Source organism: Acomys minous (assembly GCF_964271855.1).
Source record: "Acomys minous genome assembly, chromosome: 6".
Taxonomy (NCBI): domain Eukaryota; kingdom Metazoa; phylum Chordata; class Mammalia; order Rodentia; family Muridae; genus Acomys; species Acomys minous.
This window is the reverse complement of record NC_140487.1, coordinates 125,572,684-125,588,051: the sequence shown is the minus strand read 5'-3', so window position 1 is coordinate 125,588,051 and position 15,368 is coordinate 125,572,684. Positions and strand designations below refer to the sequence as shown.

At 53.1% G+C, this 15,368-nt stretch overlaps 1 protein-coding gene across 1 annotated transcript; it reads right to left on the bottom strand.

Annotated features, from left to right (window-relative positions):
* Positions 1-463: 463 nt before the first annotated feature.
* KLHL21 (kelch like family member 21) lies at positions 464-9,271 on the bottom strand. Its single transcript, XM_084786887.1, has 4 exons — positions 8,188-9,271; positions 5,388-5,793; positions 3,796-3,868; positions 464-2,952 (listed from the first exon to the last, which is right to left on the bottom strand). Exons 1-4 carry the CDS (start codon positions 9,206-9,208, stop codon positions 2,659-2,661), a joined length of 1,794 nt encoding a protein of 597 aa, XP_084643013.1. The 5' UTR covers positions 9,209-9,271; the 3' UTR covers positions 464-2,658.
* Positions 9,272-15,368: the final 6,097 nt, after the last annotated feature.

The following is a 15,368-nucleotide window of genomic DNA, read 5'->3' as shown; positions in this document are numbered from 1 at the left end:
TTGTTACTTGTAACTGTAATTAATGTCAATATCTATGTTTTCCATGGTCTTTTGTGGGTCTCAGCCTACATACAGGTTGAGGACAAGGGCCCTAACTTAGGGCACATCTGTTTGGGTAGGAGACCTACCTTTGCACTACATCCTGTGTGTTTCACCTAGAGAAGGTCCTGAAAGGCTCTGTGAAGGCAAGCTCTTTTGTTTTTTGGAGACAGGGTTTCCCTGTATGTAGCCCTGGTTGTCCCGGACTCAGTTTGTAGACCAGGCTGTCCTTGAACTCAAAGAGATCCACCTGCTTCTGCCTCCCAAATGCTGGGATTAAAGGTCCGTGCCACCACCCCAGGCTTGCAGGTAGATCTTTTTGAGTTTGAGGCCACCCTGGTCTATAGAGTGAGAGCCAGGGTTACAGAGAGATAACCTGTCTTGAAAAGAAAAAAAGATGAAGGTCATGACATGACACCCAGCATATAGGAAACATTTTATTTCAAAAAGTAGGGGAGCATCCTAAAAACCTTAGGATGCTGGATATAGAAGCCTACAGAAATGACAAAAATAAATATACAAATCTGCCCCAGCCACTGGTAACTGAGTGCTAGTCACCTAAGAAAGGCAGCATAAGTCTCTGAAGTCATAAATACAAGAAATCCCTTATAGATCAGCATCAAATACAGGCACAGAACTTTCCTTAATTTTGTCCTGACATACTAAGAGCTTTATACATGTAACAGGGCCCATCTCATACCCAGATGGCCCAGCTTCAATCCCTGTTAGTGTAGAAATGTGTGTTGAGTGCTGGGGGTACAGCCCAGAGCCAGTGGCAAAGGTGAAGCAGACGGAGTGGACCCAGTCAGTGCCTATGCCACTATCCTTAGTTTTCATGGGCCCTGGTGTGGAAACCGGAGGACTTCAGGCAGGCAGCAGAGTCCTGCGCAAGCGTGCACTATAATGCCGGAACCAGTGCAGGTCACAGGAGTGTTCTTCTGGATAGCCCCCCAGCCTGTCCCTAAGAAGACCGAAGAGCACACTGTCCCCAGCACGTAGTCCGATACAGACAGGAAGGCACCCCATGGAGCACCAGCTCTCCCACCCCCACCCTGGGTGGCGCTGGGAGGCAGCTCTTTAAGGCTCTCTGGAAGAGTTTAGTAGGCTAAGAGGGAAGAGAGGCACTGGAGGGATGGGCTGCACTAGGGAACAAAACAAGCCAGAGCCACCCATCCCCAAGGGAATCAACCCTAGGGCACCAGTGGGTCCAGTTAGGGACAGCACTGCCCCATGCATACTCCGTCTTTCCCAGGGCCACGTGCCCAGCGGAGCATTGTAAAACATGGTTGTCAAACCCAGCACGATGACATCTGTAGTGCGTGGCTTCAAACAGGAAGGAAGCTGGTAGGTACCTGGAGAATTAAGGCCAAGGGAGCTAGAGGTGTGTGATGGGGCAGACTCTTGTTTCCAAGGCCTCACTCAGCCACCAGGAAAAAGCAACACCGAGCTTTGGCTCTGGCTTAACGCCCTCTTCCCCAGAAAGAGGCATGAAGGACAAACTCCAGAGAGGAAACCAAAGTCACAGAGAAGCCCGGAGATCCTCTCAGCTGCGGTTCAGGTGCCCTGGGCCTAACAAACCCTAGGTTCTCCACACAGTGGCACAGAAAAATTCTCACAATGACGGCTTGTGCACCTTTTTTGTTTGTTTGCTTGTTTTTTGAGACAGGTTTTCTCCGTGTAACCTTCGCTGTCCTGGACTCACTTTATAGACCAGGCTGGCCTCGAACTCACAGCGATCCGCCTGCCTCTGCCTCCCGAGTGCTGGGATTAAAGGCGTGCGCCACCACGCCCGGCACTGGCTTGTGCATCTTAAACTCAGACCAAGCCACCTTGTCCCCTACCGCTGCCAGCTCTCTCCTCCTCCTCGAGGTCTAACCACAAGCATTTCCAAACTACAAGCAAGCACTGCGGCTGCCCCACTCGGCTGCCTTCAGAAGCAGGGATCTCCACTCCCAGGTCTAGCATCTGCCTACTCGGCCAAGTGTCAGATTCCCAAGGAGGAGGAGCCACAGTGAGCCAGCTTTGTGAGAGCTGGTCATCGCCTCCAGTCTTGCCTCTGGCAAACAGACCCCTTTAGGCTCACACTGCAGCTGGGCTCACCCTGTATGGTAAGGTGAGACCCCAAGAGAGGCATGAAGCTGGGTGGGCCGACACCCCTCTGCCTCCAGCACTGGCCACAGGGATCTTTGGTACTACGTGTGTGTGAGGTTTATCACTCTACTGTAGCCTTTGTCCTGGAGTCCAATGCTCCAGGCCAGGCTACTTTCTGACTGTCACAGGGGCCCTTGCTCTCTGCTCTGGGAGCAAGCAGGCCCAGGAGATGGAAGCAAGGAGAGGCACACTGAATGGTGAGTTGGACGCTACAAGCTGGAGGGAACTTCTGAAGGCTGAGATACAAGATGGTGGAGAAGCCACTGGGTCTTGACCACACAAGCGGTCACCATCAGCTTTGTCCCAAGAAGCTATCACATAGGCTCCACACGATGCCTCCAGGGGCTCACTCAGCACCCATAAACCACTTCTCTGCTTGGTGACCCCATCCTGTGCAAAAAGGAGGGGCCCCTCCTCTGCAGGTGCCAGGCCCCTTGCACCAAGGCCCTCCCCTGGGCCAGGCCTGGGCTAGTGTAGCTCCTCAGGGTTCTGTGGCAGCCTGCGGTGGCCTGCATCCATGTCACTGCTGCCACTGTTCAGCTCGAAGCCACGGCCCCCCGCCGGTGTCTGTGGCATGAACTGGCGGAAGATGCTCACGCTGCCATGCCAGAAGGTCGGCTCTGGGAGCCGCCCCACCACGCTCCACGCCCGGGTCTCTGGGTCGTATGCCTCCACCACATCCGAGAGTTCAAACGTATTGTCATATCCCCCAGAGACATAGAGCTTGCCTCCCAGGACGGCCAGGCTGCCCCCGACATGTACCTGCGGATCAAGGTGGAGGAGTGAGAAAGGCAGGCACCTGTGGCAGGGCGGACCTCCCTCCCTGAATGTTCTAGTAACTTCCAGGGAGCAGTCCAACACATCATAACCACAGCACTGAGAACCATCTTGAGCCAGCTTTCTAGGTTGTATAGACAGAATAGGCCAATGGCCTCCTGCTCTCCAGGCAGAAAATGGGGCTCCCTATGTGGGCAGCATGGTCTCCAGGCGGGGCCACACTAGCTGCCCCGCATTAGGGCAGAAAGCACGCTGCTTCGGCCAGCAGCGACGGCTGGGAATTGAGCCTGGTCAGACGATACGAAGCCTTCCAGTATCATCACCCCATCAGCCTCAGTAGATCTTTATTCTCAGCAAGCAGAGAGAAGAGGCCCTGACCTCACACCAGCATCCGTGTTCACAGCACACACGTCCAACGAACGTACTCGAACGTACTCCTGAGGTCAATTCCCCAGGAAGCAGCTGGGGCTACGGAGTTCCCAGAGACCTGTCCCAGCCCACTCCTTCTAGCCACAATGGCGGTTGGTGTTCACACAAGCACACCAGCCCCGGGGCCTCCGTACTTAGTGTCACTCTGTGGAGAACCCATCTGACCCCTCCCGTCCCCAGAGGCTCACAGTAAGGGTGCAGCCGGCCACCAGAGCCTAGTTAATAAGCACCTGCTATTGGCAAGTTTCAGAGGTAATGAGAGGAACTCAGGAAACATCTGCACAGGACTTAATAGCGGCCCCACCCACCATGACTGTCTCCCAAACAATCTAATGACAGGTGAGTTGCAAAGGCAGGGCTAGCCTGAGCTTACAAAGGCCGCCACGCCTGCGGATTTACCTGATTCATAGATGGGATCTTGTCCCATTCATTCTTTGTGGGGTTGTAGACGTCCACCTCGGCAGAGTCGTCCCTGTGGAAGGAAGCAAGGGACAGACACAGTCAGGCAGAATTCGCACCCTAGGTGTGAAGGGCCTCAGTCCTTAAACTTGCTGAACCTTCTTGTGATCCTGAGTATACATTTTTTGAGACAGGGTCTTAACTTCTAGTCCAGGCTGGCTTTGAACCCACCAGGTAACCCTACACACTGGAGCCACGGCTGGAAGACGGCAGGCAGAACAGGCTCCTCATCTTCTCTCTCCAAGTCTGCTCCCTCCCAGGCAGAGTTGGTACCCTTGCCCAGAGCAGCATCTGCTCTTACTGGCCACTGATGATAGCTATGGCCTTCACAGAGCACTGGCTATGTCCCTGACGGGGCTATCAAGACACAGGTGGCACCCTGAGCATAGAGTTATATTTCATGGCTCATCCAACCTTGTCTTCCTTTACCCCGGCGTTCAGGTGGGGTTGAAGCGGCTCCCTGTGTGGACCGCATATAAGCAAACCCTCCCATTTCCCCTTGGAGGGCTAGCAGTCAACACTGACTCCTATCCCAGAGGCTGAGAGCCAGCAGGTCGCAGGACCCAGAGCAGCCACGGGCAACACCCTGCCCTAGGACCTTAGGACAGGGAGGGCAGTCTCAGAGGTGCTGGGCCAGCAGCCACCACGGAGGGGCTGAAGCAGAGACCTGGCACTCTTCAAAGTGGTATTTATAGCCAGCCCCTCCCCCTCCTTAAAGACAGCGCAGGAGGTGGGGAGCACTAGGGAAGGGCCAGGCAGTTTTATAACAGGACCCAGGAAGGTTCCACAGCATTCTCAAAACAGAGCTTCAGTTCCTGGTATTTAAAGACACCAGGCCCCTCAGCCACTTAGATGATAAACAAAACACTTGTGTTCCCTTTAGACACCTCAGAGCTCACTCTGCCTCCTGTTTGGGGGGAGGGGTTGGGGGGGGGAGCAAGACAAAGGTCAGCCTTGCTCAGCCAAAGAAAATGCAGACCCAGAAGCCAAGGGCATACACCTTGGGGCTCCCCCAGCAAAGTCCCATGACCAAGAGGGGACAGAGGGGAATGACATTTATTCCTTTCCTTCACTTCTAGCCCCACAGCTTTGGGCAGACTCTGGATCAGGAAGGAGAGCAGTGAATATTCACGGGTAACACACACACACACACACACACACACACACACACACACACACACACACGCACCTCATGCTCAGTACAAGGTGTACATGGCCATGACCAGAACAGGTCATCAAAACATGTATGGGACAGGGTAGAGCCGAGACATTCGTCTGTCTCACTGAGACACATGCATGTGCCTGCACATGTGGCCTGCGGTGCACAGTGCCCCACCAGCTGCTTAGCTAGATGCTGCCAAGACTCCACTATCCTTGAGGAGACTTGATTATGGAAAAAACCTAAAGCCCGTGGAAATGGTCTAAGGGCTGGGACAAGCCGTAGCCTCTGATCCCGGCCTGGTCCCCATTCCTCACCTACGAAATGGGCGGCACAGGGATGCCCAGCCAAAACTAGTGCGACGTGGGCTCACCTGACAAAGTACATGAGTCCATTCAGAGTCACAGTCTTGGGCGCAAAGGACCATGGTGGGAGCTGGCCACAGTCCACCAGTGACCACAGGTCGGTGTCTGGGTCATAGCATTGTATCACCATGGTCTCCTTGCCTGACAGGGAGCCGATGGCATAGAGCCGGCCTCGGCAGGCAGTGGTAGAACAGTTGTCCATTGGGTAGGTCATGGGCTGCAGGGCCTCCCAGGAGTCGGTGGCATGGTCATAGCGTTCTGTGCTGTCAGCTGCCACCACGTACAGCAGCCCGTCCAGTACAGAGGAGCTGTGGTACTCTCGGGCCTTGAGCATAGGTGCCACCTCTGTCCACTCGTTCACACTTGAGTTGTATCTCCACACGCAGTCATAGAGCCGGGAGCCATCAGACCCGCCTGCCAGGGCATACAAAGGGCAGATGGTCAGCCCACGTGCAGCGAGTCACCCACCTGTGCCTTCTTGGACTTCCGGGTTGGCCTCTCCCAGCAGAGGAATTAGCCTCACCCCCGTCACCCGAAATATATCTGTCCTCTTCTGAGGGCCTCACCAAGCTGTCACTGAGGCAGTGCACAGGCCTACTAATTGCCATCAAGCCAAGGCCAGAAGATGCCTCTCTCATCAGTCATGGACAACGGCGGGAGATGAGCTGGTAGCACTGACCACTAAGCACGCATGAAGCCTGGGCAGCCTCCTCAGATCTGTAATCCCAGCCCTCAGTAGCTCTAGTTACCCTGGGCTAGGTGAGACCCCAACCCAAGAAACAAAATGAGGGCAGAGGGCACTGGCTACCCTTTCGGAGGACCTGGGTTCGACTCTGAGCACCCCATCATGGTTATGGTCAGCTCATGACCATCCATGACTCCAGTCCCAGGGGATTCGACGCCCTCTTCTCTGTGGGTACCAGGTGTGCTGGCAAAACATCCATAAACATAAAAAACAAAATGCAATACAAATGTAGCCCCCCCCCAGCCTTAAGTTTTCCCACCCAACATCTTTATTTTGGGAGGGGGGGTTGTTTTCTTTATTTATTTGATTTTTCGAGACCAGGTTGGCCTCGGAACTCACAGCAATCCTCCAGCCTCTGCCTCTGGAGTGCTGGGATTACAGGTGTGCACCACCACACCCGGCCCACCACACTCTTAATTAACTCAAACACCCAGCCTTGGCTCTGGGCAGACACCAAACATGGGACTTGGCCACCAAATCCTAGACTTCCTGGGGACTTTCAAACAAGGCCAGGCCAAGACAAGAAAGCCACACTGTCCTACCCCTCTAGGGTTCTAGTTTTGTCTTTACTGGAGGACACAGGGGTATGTTTCACTTGAAACTCTTATCAAGTTACACAAGTATGACGGACAGTGATTTATTTGTGTGTGTGTGTGTGAACAAAAGTCAAAAAAAAAAAAAAAAAAGACTACTCAGGAGGCAGAGGCAAGATCTCTTTGAGTTTGACAACAGCCTGGTCTACAGAGTGAATTCCAGAACAGCCAGAGATACAGAGAAACCCTATCTTGAAGTTAAAAAAAAAAAAAAAAGGCATAAAGCAGGTTTAAAACTTGGAAACTCTGCTATCAGGAGACTCCAGGGACCCCGAGGGCTGTGCCTGCTGGCTTTCCGGCTGGCGCCCTGAACAGGGCAGAGACACTCTGTCCGAGGTCTCTTGGGTCTTTTACAGGGACGATGCAAAGCAGCTGAAGTGGTTTCCTGACTCTCAGGAAAATCCCCCACCAGCAGCTGAATGGAAGGAAAGAGCCACCTGCCTAAACCTGATTAGCCGTTCAGCTGTGACATTTATCCAAGGGCGAGTCTGCTCAAAACTCACCAGCCAGACTTCAGAGGCGATGGGGGCAGGGTGGCAAGGGAGGCGCCTCAAACAACACGGGCTCAGGTTGTCTTTAAAGAGGGGTATATTTCTGGCAGAAGGCTACTGGATTGGGGTGGCTGGCCAGGGACGATGCTGAGGCCAGAGCGGACACTGTCCCTGACACTGTGCCCTCTTCTGCACAGCACTCCACAGCAAGATAAGGGTGGGCTTTATGTGGAACGTACCTCGCTGGGCAACGGCCCCGGTGACAATCCAGCCTCCTGCAGGCTACTCTGATAAGAGGGCCAGAGGCTTCAGTGGCCTTCCTTATATAGTAGTTCCAGAGGCCATCCCTGTTGGTCTATAGCAGGGGGTAGCCGCCTTCCAGTTTGATCAAGGAGTCATCCCTTGGAAAAGGTGGAAGAAGCCAGCACTGGGGCAGGCCGGGACCCGCCTACCGTGACTAGGCAGTGTTTTGGGTTTTCAGCCAAGTAACTGGAAGAAAATCTCTCGACATGTGACCATGTTTACAGTCGTAGACTGGTGCAGCATAAACACCATGTGATCCGATCCGCTTAGGTGCAGGATCTAAGAAACCTTGTCACTGGTGACAAAGCCAGTGAGTCAGGAGGCCCCTGTGGCTTAGCAGGGAGGGAAGAGATGCCTCACCAGGCGCCAGCCAGCATCCTTTCCCCGCATTCCTTGGGGATTAAAAGAAAGCACCCATTGTGCCAGGTCAATGCCCGGTCTTTTCCAAACCAAAGGGGGGGGGCACCTCCGGGGCAAGGAGTTGGCTAAGCAAGGCAGGCTGTGCCACACAGGGCACGGAAACTCACAAAGCAGCTATGTTTCTGCTCGCACAAGGGGGCTCTTCTAGCCTGAAAACAAATAGAGAAACTAACGCGGTCGCCCTGCCAAGGGCTTGGTCAGGCCTTAGAATTCCAGGTCCTGCGTGTCTCTCTTGGTAATCCCCCAGCGAACTCACCCGTCACGTAGATGTCGTTGCCCAGCGCCACGATGCTGTAGCCCCCACCTAAGTGGTCAGGGAACTCGGCCAGGTAGCGCCACTGGCCCGTCTGCGGGTTGTAGCAGTCGACGGTGACCAGCTCGTCGCAGTCCTGGTCGCAACCTCCCACCAGCACCAGGATCTCCGCCAGGCCGGTGGACGGGCGAGGACGCATGCGGGGGCAGGGCCCGCGGTCGTGCCGGTCGTAGCGAGCCGCCTGGAAGTCGCGGGCCTCGCGCAGCAGACGCAGGCAAGGTGGGCAGCGCGCCACCAGCGGCTCGGCCTCCACGTGTGCCAGCAGGTAGAAGCGGCGCACGAAGGGTAGGCGCACAGCCTCCAGCAATTGCGGCCAGTGCGCCGCGCGGCGCGGCGGGTCCGCGCGCACCCAGCGCAGCGCCAGCTGGTAGGCCGCCTCCTCCTTGGGCACGCACAGTCCGTCGTCGCGCAGGTAGCGCAGCAGGCGCGCCAGCGGCAGCCTCTCCAGCTGCTCGGCGCCCAGTTCGCCCACGTGGCGCAGGATGAAGCGCTGCGCTGCGCTCGCCAGCCCCGAGCAGCTGAAGGCCTCGGCGAAGTCCTGCATGTCCAGGCAGTTGGCCAGGTCGAGCTGCTGCTGCAGGAAGGCGCCGCACGCCTCCTTCACGGCGGGGAACTGCAGCAGGTCCGCGGCGCGCAGCAGCGGCTCGGCGTTGTCGCCGCTCACCGCCACTCGGCCGGTGTAGCTGAAGTCCAGCAGCAGCTGCAGCATGTCGGGCGGCACCCCGTGCAGGCGCACGCGCTCGGCGCGGCTCTCGCGCAGCTGGCCCGCGAACATGGCGCGGAAGTAGGGACTGGCGGCCGCCAGCACAGCGCGGTGCGCGGGGAAGTCGCGGCCGCCCGCCGCCTCCAAGGTCACGTCCAGGAACTTGCGCTCGGCGCGCAGCTGGCTCAACCCGCGCAGCAGGCTCAGGGCGTGCGCGGGATCGGAGAAGGGCAGCACGGCCAAGGGCGCCGGCCGCTCCATGATGCGGGGCTGCGGGGCACAGGGACGCCGCGGCGCGCCCGGCACCGCCTCTATAAATACGCAGGCTAGCCGCGGCCTCCGTGGGCGGGGTGCGTAGGGGCGGGGCGCCCTTGGCCACGCCCGTTTAACCCCTTGGTCCCCAGCGCGGCTGGCAGAAGCCCCACCGCCTACGCCGTTCCCTATCCGCTCTTCCGGGGCTTCCAACCGCCTCCGCCTGACGCTCAGCTGGGGAAGGCGGGTGAGGAGTGACGGCTAACCCTCCTACAGACCAGCGGTTTGCAGAGCCAGGCCGGGAGAGGCGAGCTAGGCGCCCGAATCTGCAGTCACCTCTTTGGTCCCAGATTCACTATTGCGTCCCAGGGAACCCCAGAACATCTGGGTGCGATGACCCCGTTTTAGTTTCACCGATTCTACTTAACCCCGTCAGCTTTCAAACTGTTGTATTCTCACACTCCAACGCCAAAGTACGGACGAGTCTAAGAGTTTTCGTTGCCTTTTTTTTTTTAATTGGCATGTTAAAGCGAAACCGGGCCAGATTCTAGGGATGCGCTCTGCTGTGTTCAAGCCTGAGTTTCAAGCGCATCTACAGTCAAATTTAGTCAGCATAGAAGTTGTAGCTTTACTTTCCGAGTTAGGCGTAGGGGCAGGTCGGCCGGGAGAGCTCAGGTTTACAGCCCTCTGGGTGGTTCCTTGGGTTCAGCTCAAGGCCGGTCAGGGGAGCACCTTAAAAAGCTGGGGAGAGAGGCATTCAGCAGCCACAGTTCTTTTGAGAGGTGATGCAATAGGAACTGCTCGTATGCATGTATCGATGTATGTACACACGACTCTCGGGAAAGGACCCCACACACACACACACTTGGAAGCCATGGAGCAAGAGACGTCGGTGATGGCTAGTTGACACGGCCTTGGCAGGAGACATTTAGTTTTATTCCATTTTTAAAACCTCCCAGGCTTTCTCTTCCACTCAAGGAACCTCACGTCCTTTCCCCTGGAATGCAACCGGGCTAAATTTCAGGGTCAGCATGGTCAGCACAGGTTCTAAGGAAGAAACATGCAGGTACCCAGGCAACCGCCTGTTGCCCATAGAAGGACTGTTCACACAGCTATTAAAGGCAGGGCAGCATTCCTGGGCCCAGCAGCCTGGCCAATAGCTTCCACACAGCCCTTCTGACAATCTGAGCAGCCAGGAGGTGGGTGCCTACAGAGGAAAGCACTACAGCGTCGCGGAGCCGGTTCCCCTCAGCAAGAAGCCTAGGGATTAAACGCCACAGCTGAGAACTGAGGGTGTATTTTGTTGGTTTCTGCTGGAGCTGGAATTCATTCAGGGCCTCAGGCACACAAGGCAAGAGCTTTACCGATTGAGTTCTGTTCTCCGCCCTCAGCTCCCCGCGCTCCCAACATCACAGGGTTACTTGCACATGGTGTCAGCCCCATAACGCACTCTTGAAGGACGATGGTGTAGTTACCCAGGTGGGATGCGCGTGCATTCCCTGTCAAGTCAGGCTGCACGTAGAGGACCCAACTGTACAAATCACCTAAGAGGAGAGCGGGCCTTCTCTCTTCTCTTTCTCAGAAGTTTTTCAGGCTTGAACCCAGGGCCTGGCTTGTGCTTCACTTATTAGAAAGCTATATCAGCAGCCCCAGATTTTAGGTTCTGGTTTTGGTTTTTCAAGACAGTGCTACACAGAGAAACTCTGTCTTTAAAAAAAAAAAAAAAAAAAAAAAAAAGGAGGGAAAGCCCCCCCCCAAAAAAACAAAACCAAAAAACAAACAAACAACCAGAGCTGGGGAGGTGTTAAAGGTGATTGTTAGGCAAGGCTAGAAGTCTTGGCACAAGCCTTTAATCCCAGCTCTCAGAGGCAGAGAAAGGCAGATGTCAGTGAGTTTGACGCCAGCCTGGTTTACAGAGCTAGTTTCAAGATAGCCAGAGCTACACAGAGAAACCCTGTTTTGAAAAGGAAAAAAAAAAAAGATGAGGTCCTCGGGGGAGTTGGAGGGAGGGGACATAGGGGAGGGTGGGGGAGGAAAGGGAAAGTGATGTAATTATACTTTCATTAACAATGTATAAAGTTGCCAGGCAGTGGTGGCGCATGCTTTTAATCCCAGAACTCCAGAGGCAGAGGCAGGCGGATTGCTGTGAGTTTTGAGTCCAGCCTGTTCTACAAAAGGAATCTAGGACAGCCAAGGCTACACAGAGAAACCTTGTCTCGAAAAAAAAAACCAAAAAACAAAACAATGTATAAAATTAAAATAGTAATTTCTTTAATTTTTTTTTTACTAAATATGCACAATTACGTAAATTATATTGGATTTTGTTTGTTTGTTTGTTTTTGTTTTTCAAGACAGGGTTTCTCTGTGTAGCCTTAGCTGTCCTGGACTCACTTTGTAGACCAGGCTAGCCTTGAACTCACAGCGATCTGCCTGCCTCTGCCTCCCAAGTGCTGGGATTAAAGGTGTGCACCACCATACCCGGCTTAGGTTTTCTTTTTTGATGTGCAATGCTAGTAGTTGGTCTCTAAGCCTTACCTTTCACTACTCACCCAACCATTGAGCTCCCCCACAGCCCCGTTACTTTTTCCGGCAGGCAGTCACAGAGTTGCTCAGGCTAGCCTAGAATTTGTATGTTTCCTGCCTCTGACTATCAGGTAGGTAGGGTTCTAGGCATCGGCCATTGTGTTGACCGGAGTTAACATTTTTCTCAATGTATTTAGGTCTGTTTTTTCAATTGTTAACATGTCAGGGGCTGGAGAGATGGCTCGGAAGGTAAGACCACTGTTCTTGCAGGGGGCCCACCTGACGGTTCCCAACTGTCTCTCACTCCAACCCCAGAGGAGCTTATGGCCTCTTCTGCCCTCCGAGGGTGCCAGGCAAACACACAGTGAGGCACATGCACACACACACACACACACACACACACACACACACACACACACACACACATGAATGCAGGCAAACATTCATACAAATAAAATAATAAATCTGTCTTTTTAATTAAAAAAAAAAACAATTAAACTCATCATGACACTATCAACCTACCAGGCAGGCGTTTGAGACCATCCAGCAGTCAGTAGGAATGTGGTGAGAATGGAAAAGCCCGGATTTAGACCTATCAGCTGTGTGTGGAATTTTGAACCGCTGACCTACCCAGGCATGCTAGCTGGTTCCTCCTCCTACTCGGGAGTCTCAAGGGCTCAAAACGGGGGTGTGAGATGTGAGGTGACAGAGCCACCTACTCAATGGGAGTGACTTTGAGGAAATTTTGGGCTTCCCTAGGTAACCCCTTGGGTTAGCCTACACCCTGGTGTGGCACAGGCTTCTCTTTGGAGAGGGAGATGTTAAACTGTCAGGTAAGCAGGAGTTTATACATTTTATATTTCAGGAAAATTCTAGTTCATCTCCTCTAAAATTAAAAAAAAAAATGGGGCTGGCACGCATAGTAGTGCGTGACTTAAATCCCAGCACTCGGGAGGCAGAGGCAGGTGGATCGCTGTGAGTTCAAGGCCAGCCCGATCTACAAAGTGAGTCCAGGACAGCCAAAGCTAACACAGAGAGACCTATCTAAAAAGGGGGTGGGGGCTGGGGTTGTGTAGCCCAGTGGGTAGAACAGTTACTTAGCATGCTCAGGCCCTGAGTTCAGCTCCCAGTTCTGTCTGCCTAAGCTGCTTCTTTTTTCTTTTTGGAGACAGGGTTCCACTGCGTAGCCCTGGCTGGCCGGAAACTTGCTATTGTAGACCAGGCTAGCTTCGAACTCACAGAGATCTGTCTGCCTCTGCCTCTGAAATGCTAAGATTGTAGGCATGTGTCACTACATCTAGTCCAAGGAACTCGATTGTGATAGTGTGAACTTAATAACCAGTGATATTATTTAAATAAAAACAAAACAAAGGGCTGGAGAGATGGCTCAGTGGTTAAGAGCACTGCCTGCTCTTCCAAAGGACCAGGGTTCAATTCCCAGCACCTACATGGCAGTCAACTGTCTGTAACTCCAAGATCTGATACCCTCACACCAATGCACATAAATTAAAATTAAATAAAATATTAAAAAAAAAACCAAACAAGCCGGGTGTGGTGGCGCATGCCTTTAATCCCAGCACTCGGGAGGCAGAGGTAGGAGGATCGCTGTGAGTTCGAGGACAGCCTGGTCTACAAAGTGACTCCAGGACAGCCAAGGCTACACAGAGAGACCCTGTCTTGGAAAACCAAAAAGAAAACAAAAACAAAAACAAAACAAAACAAAAACCCAAACCGAGCAACAAAAACAAAAAACTGGACCTGTGAGGTGGGGGCCCAGTGTAAGATGCTGCCAAGCCTAATGACCTGGAGGTTTAGTCCTCCGAACACACTGTGGAAGAAGAAAACCATCTCACACAAGTCCTCTGCACCCCACCGTGGCCATGACACTCAAGCCCACCCACACTAAATAAGTCAAAAAAAAAAAAAAACTAAACTAAGAAACAACTTGCACGGGGTGTGTGGTACAGGCTGACAATGACAGCATTCAGGAGTCTAAATCAACAAGACCGGGGGCCAGGTGGCGCTCCACAGCGAAACCGTCCCAAACACACATCCGTTCATACTCCAAACTCAGGGCAACTGGCTTGCCTGGCAATCCCTACTGAAAGAAAAATAAAGGAGCTGGGCGTGGTGGCACACGCCTTTAATCCCAGCACGCGGGAGACAGAGGCAGGTGGATCACTGTGACTCCCAGGCCAGCCTGGTCTACAAAGCGAGTCTAGGACAGACAAGGCTACACAGAGAAACCTTGTCTAGAAAAACTAAAGAAAGAAAGAAAAATAAACTACTCCATTTCCGTGTTCAAATTCTAATTAAATTAAATTTAATTAATTAATTAATTTATTTATTTTTGGTTTTTCGAAACAGGGTCTCTCTGTGTTAGCCTTGGCTGTCCTGGACTCACTTTGGAGACCAGCCTGGTCTGCCTCCCGACTGCTGGGATTAAAGGCATGTGCCACCACACTCGGCCCCAAATTCTAATTTTAAACAGGAAAGATGTAACCTGGATCATTGTGATAGCTGTTATCAGCTCTTTTGTTTTTTTAAATGGCTAGAGAGATTGCTCAGTGGTTAGAGCACTGGCTGCCCTTTGAGAACCCAGGCTTGATAGCCAGCACACACAGGGCAGTTACTCCAGTTTCCGGTGATCTGATGCCCTTTTCTGGCCTCTAGGTGCCACACCTCACATGTGGTGCACAGACCTACACAGACACAACACTTGTCTTTTGTTTTATTATTTAATTTTTTTTTGGTTTTTCGAGACAGGGTTTCTTTGTGTAGGCCTGGCTGTCCTGGAACAGGCTCTGTAGACCAGGCTGGCCTCGAACTCACAGAGATCTGCCTGCCTCTGCCTCCCAAGTGCTGGGATTAAAGGTGTGTGCCACCACCGCCCAGCTTTGTTTGTTTGTTTGTTTAGATTTATTTATTATTATGTATACAGCACTCGGCCTGCATTTACACCTGAAGTCCAGAAGAAGGCATCAGATCACATTATAGATGGTTGTGAGCCACCATGTGGTTGCTGGGAATTGAACTCAGGACCACTGGAGGAGCAGTCAGTGCTCTTAACCTCTGAGCAATCTTTCCAGGCCCCACAGACAGGACATTTGTAAATACACATACAAAAAAAAAAGTTTTATGCCTTTGTGTGCGCACACTGGTGTGGGTTCCGGGCCAGAAGAGAACAGCCGAGTCCCTGGAGCTGGAGTTACAGGTACCGTGAGCTGTCTGACGTGGGTCGTGGGAACTGAACTCCAGCCAACTGCAAGTGCAGCCACTGCCGAGTCGCCTGTCCGGCTTTGCTATAGCTTTGTGACCTAGCAGCATGAACCTATCATAAGAGGCTGACTTGAACCCGCTGATGGAACAATCTGCAAAGCCCTGATAAATTATACATTCACACGTGTGTTCATGCTGTATACAGGTACCACACACTGATTCTGAGGAATCTACACACGCACTCACGCATGCATGTACGCATGCACGTACAGAGACATGAACACAAGCACACAGACACACACACACACACACAAACACGCATGTACCCACGCTCGAAGACACATGAACACAAGCATACACACACACACTCACAGGACACACACAGGCACGCACGCACACATAGAGATGTGAACAGAAGCACACAGAC

Bases quoted from the DNA above. Each gene is read 5' to 3' on its own strand.
- KLHL21 (XM_084786887.1), bottom strand. From the start codon at position 9,208: ATGGAGCGGCCGGCGCCCTTGGCCGTGCTGCCCTTCTCCGATCCCGCG. The intron at 5,794-8,187 runs GTGAGTTCGCTG...ATGCCCTGGCAG, and splicing joins CAACGACATCTACGTGACGG to GCGGGTCTGATGGCTCCCGG. The intron at 2,953-3,795 runs GTAAATCCGCAG...CTTGATCCGCAG, and splicing joins AGATCCCATCTATGAATCAG to GTACATGTCGGGGGCAGCCT.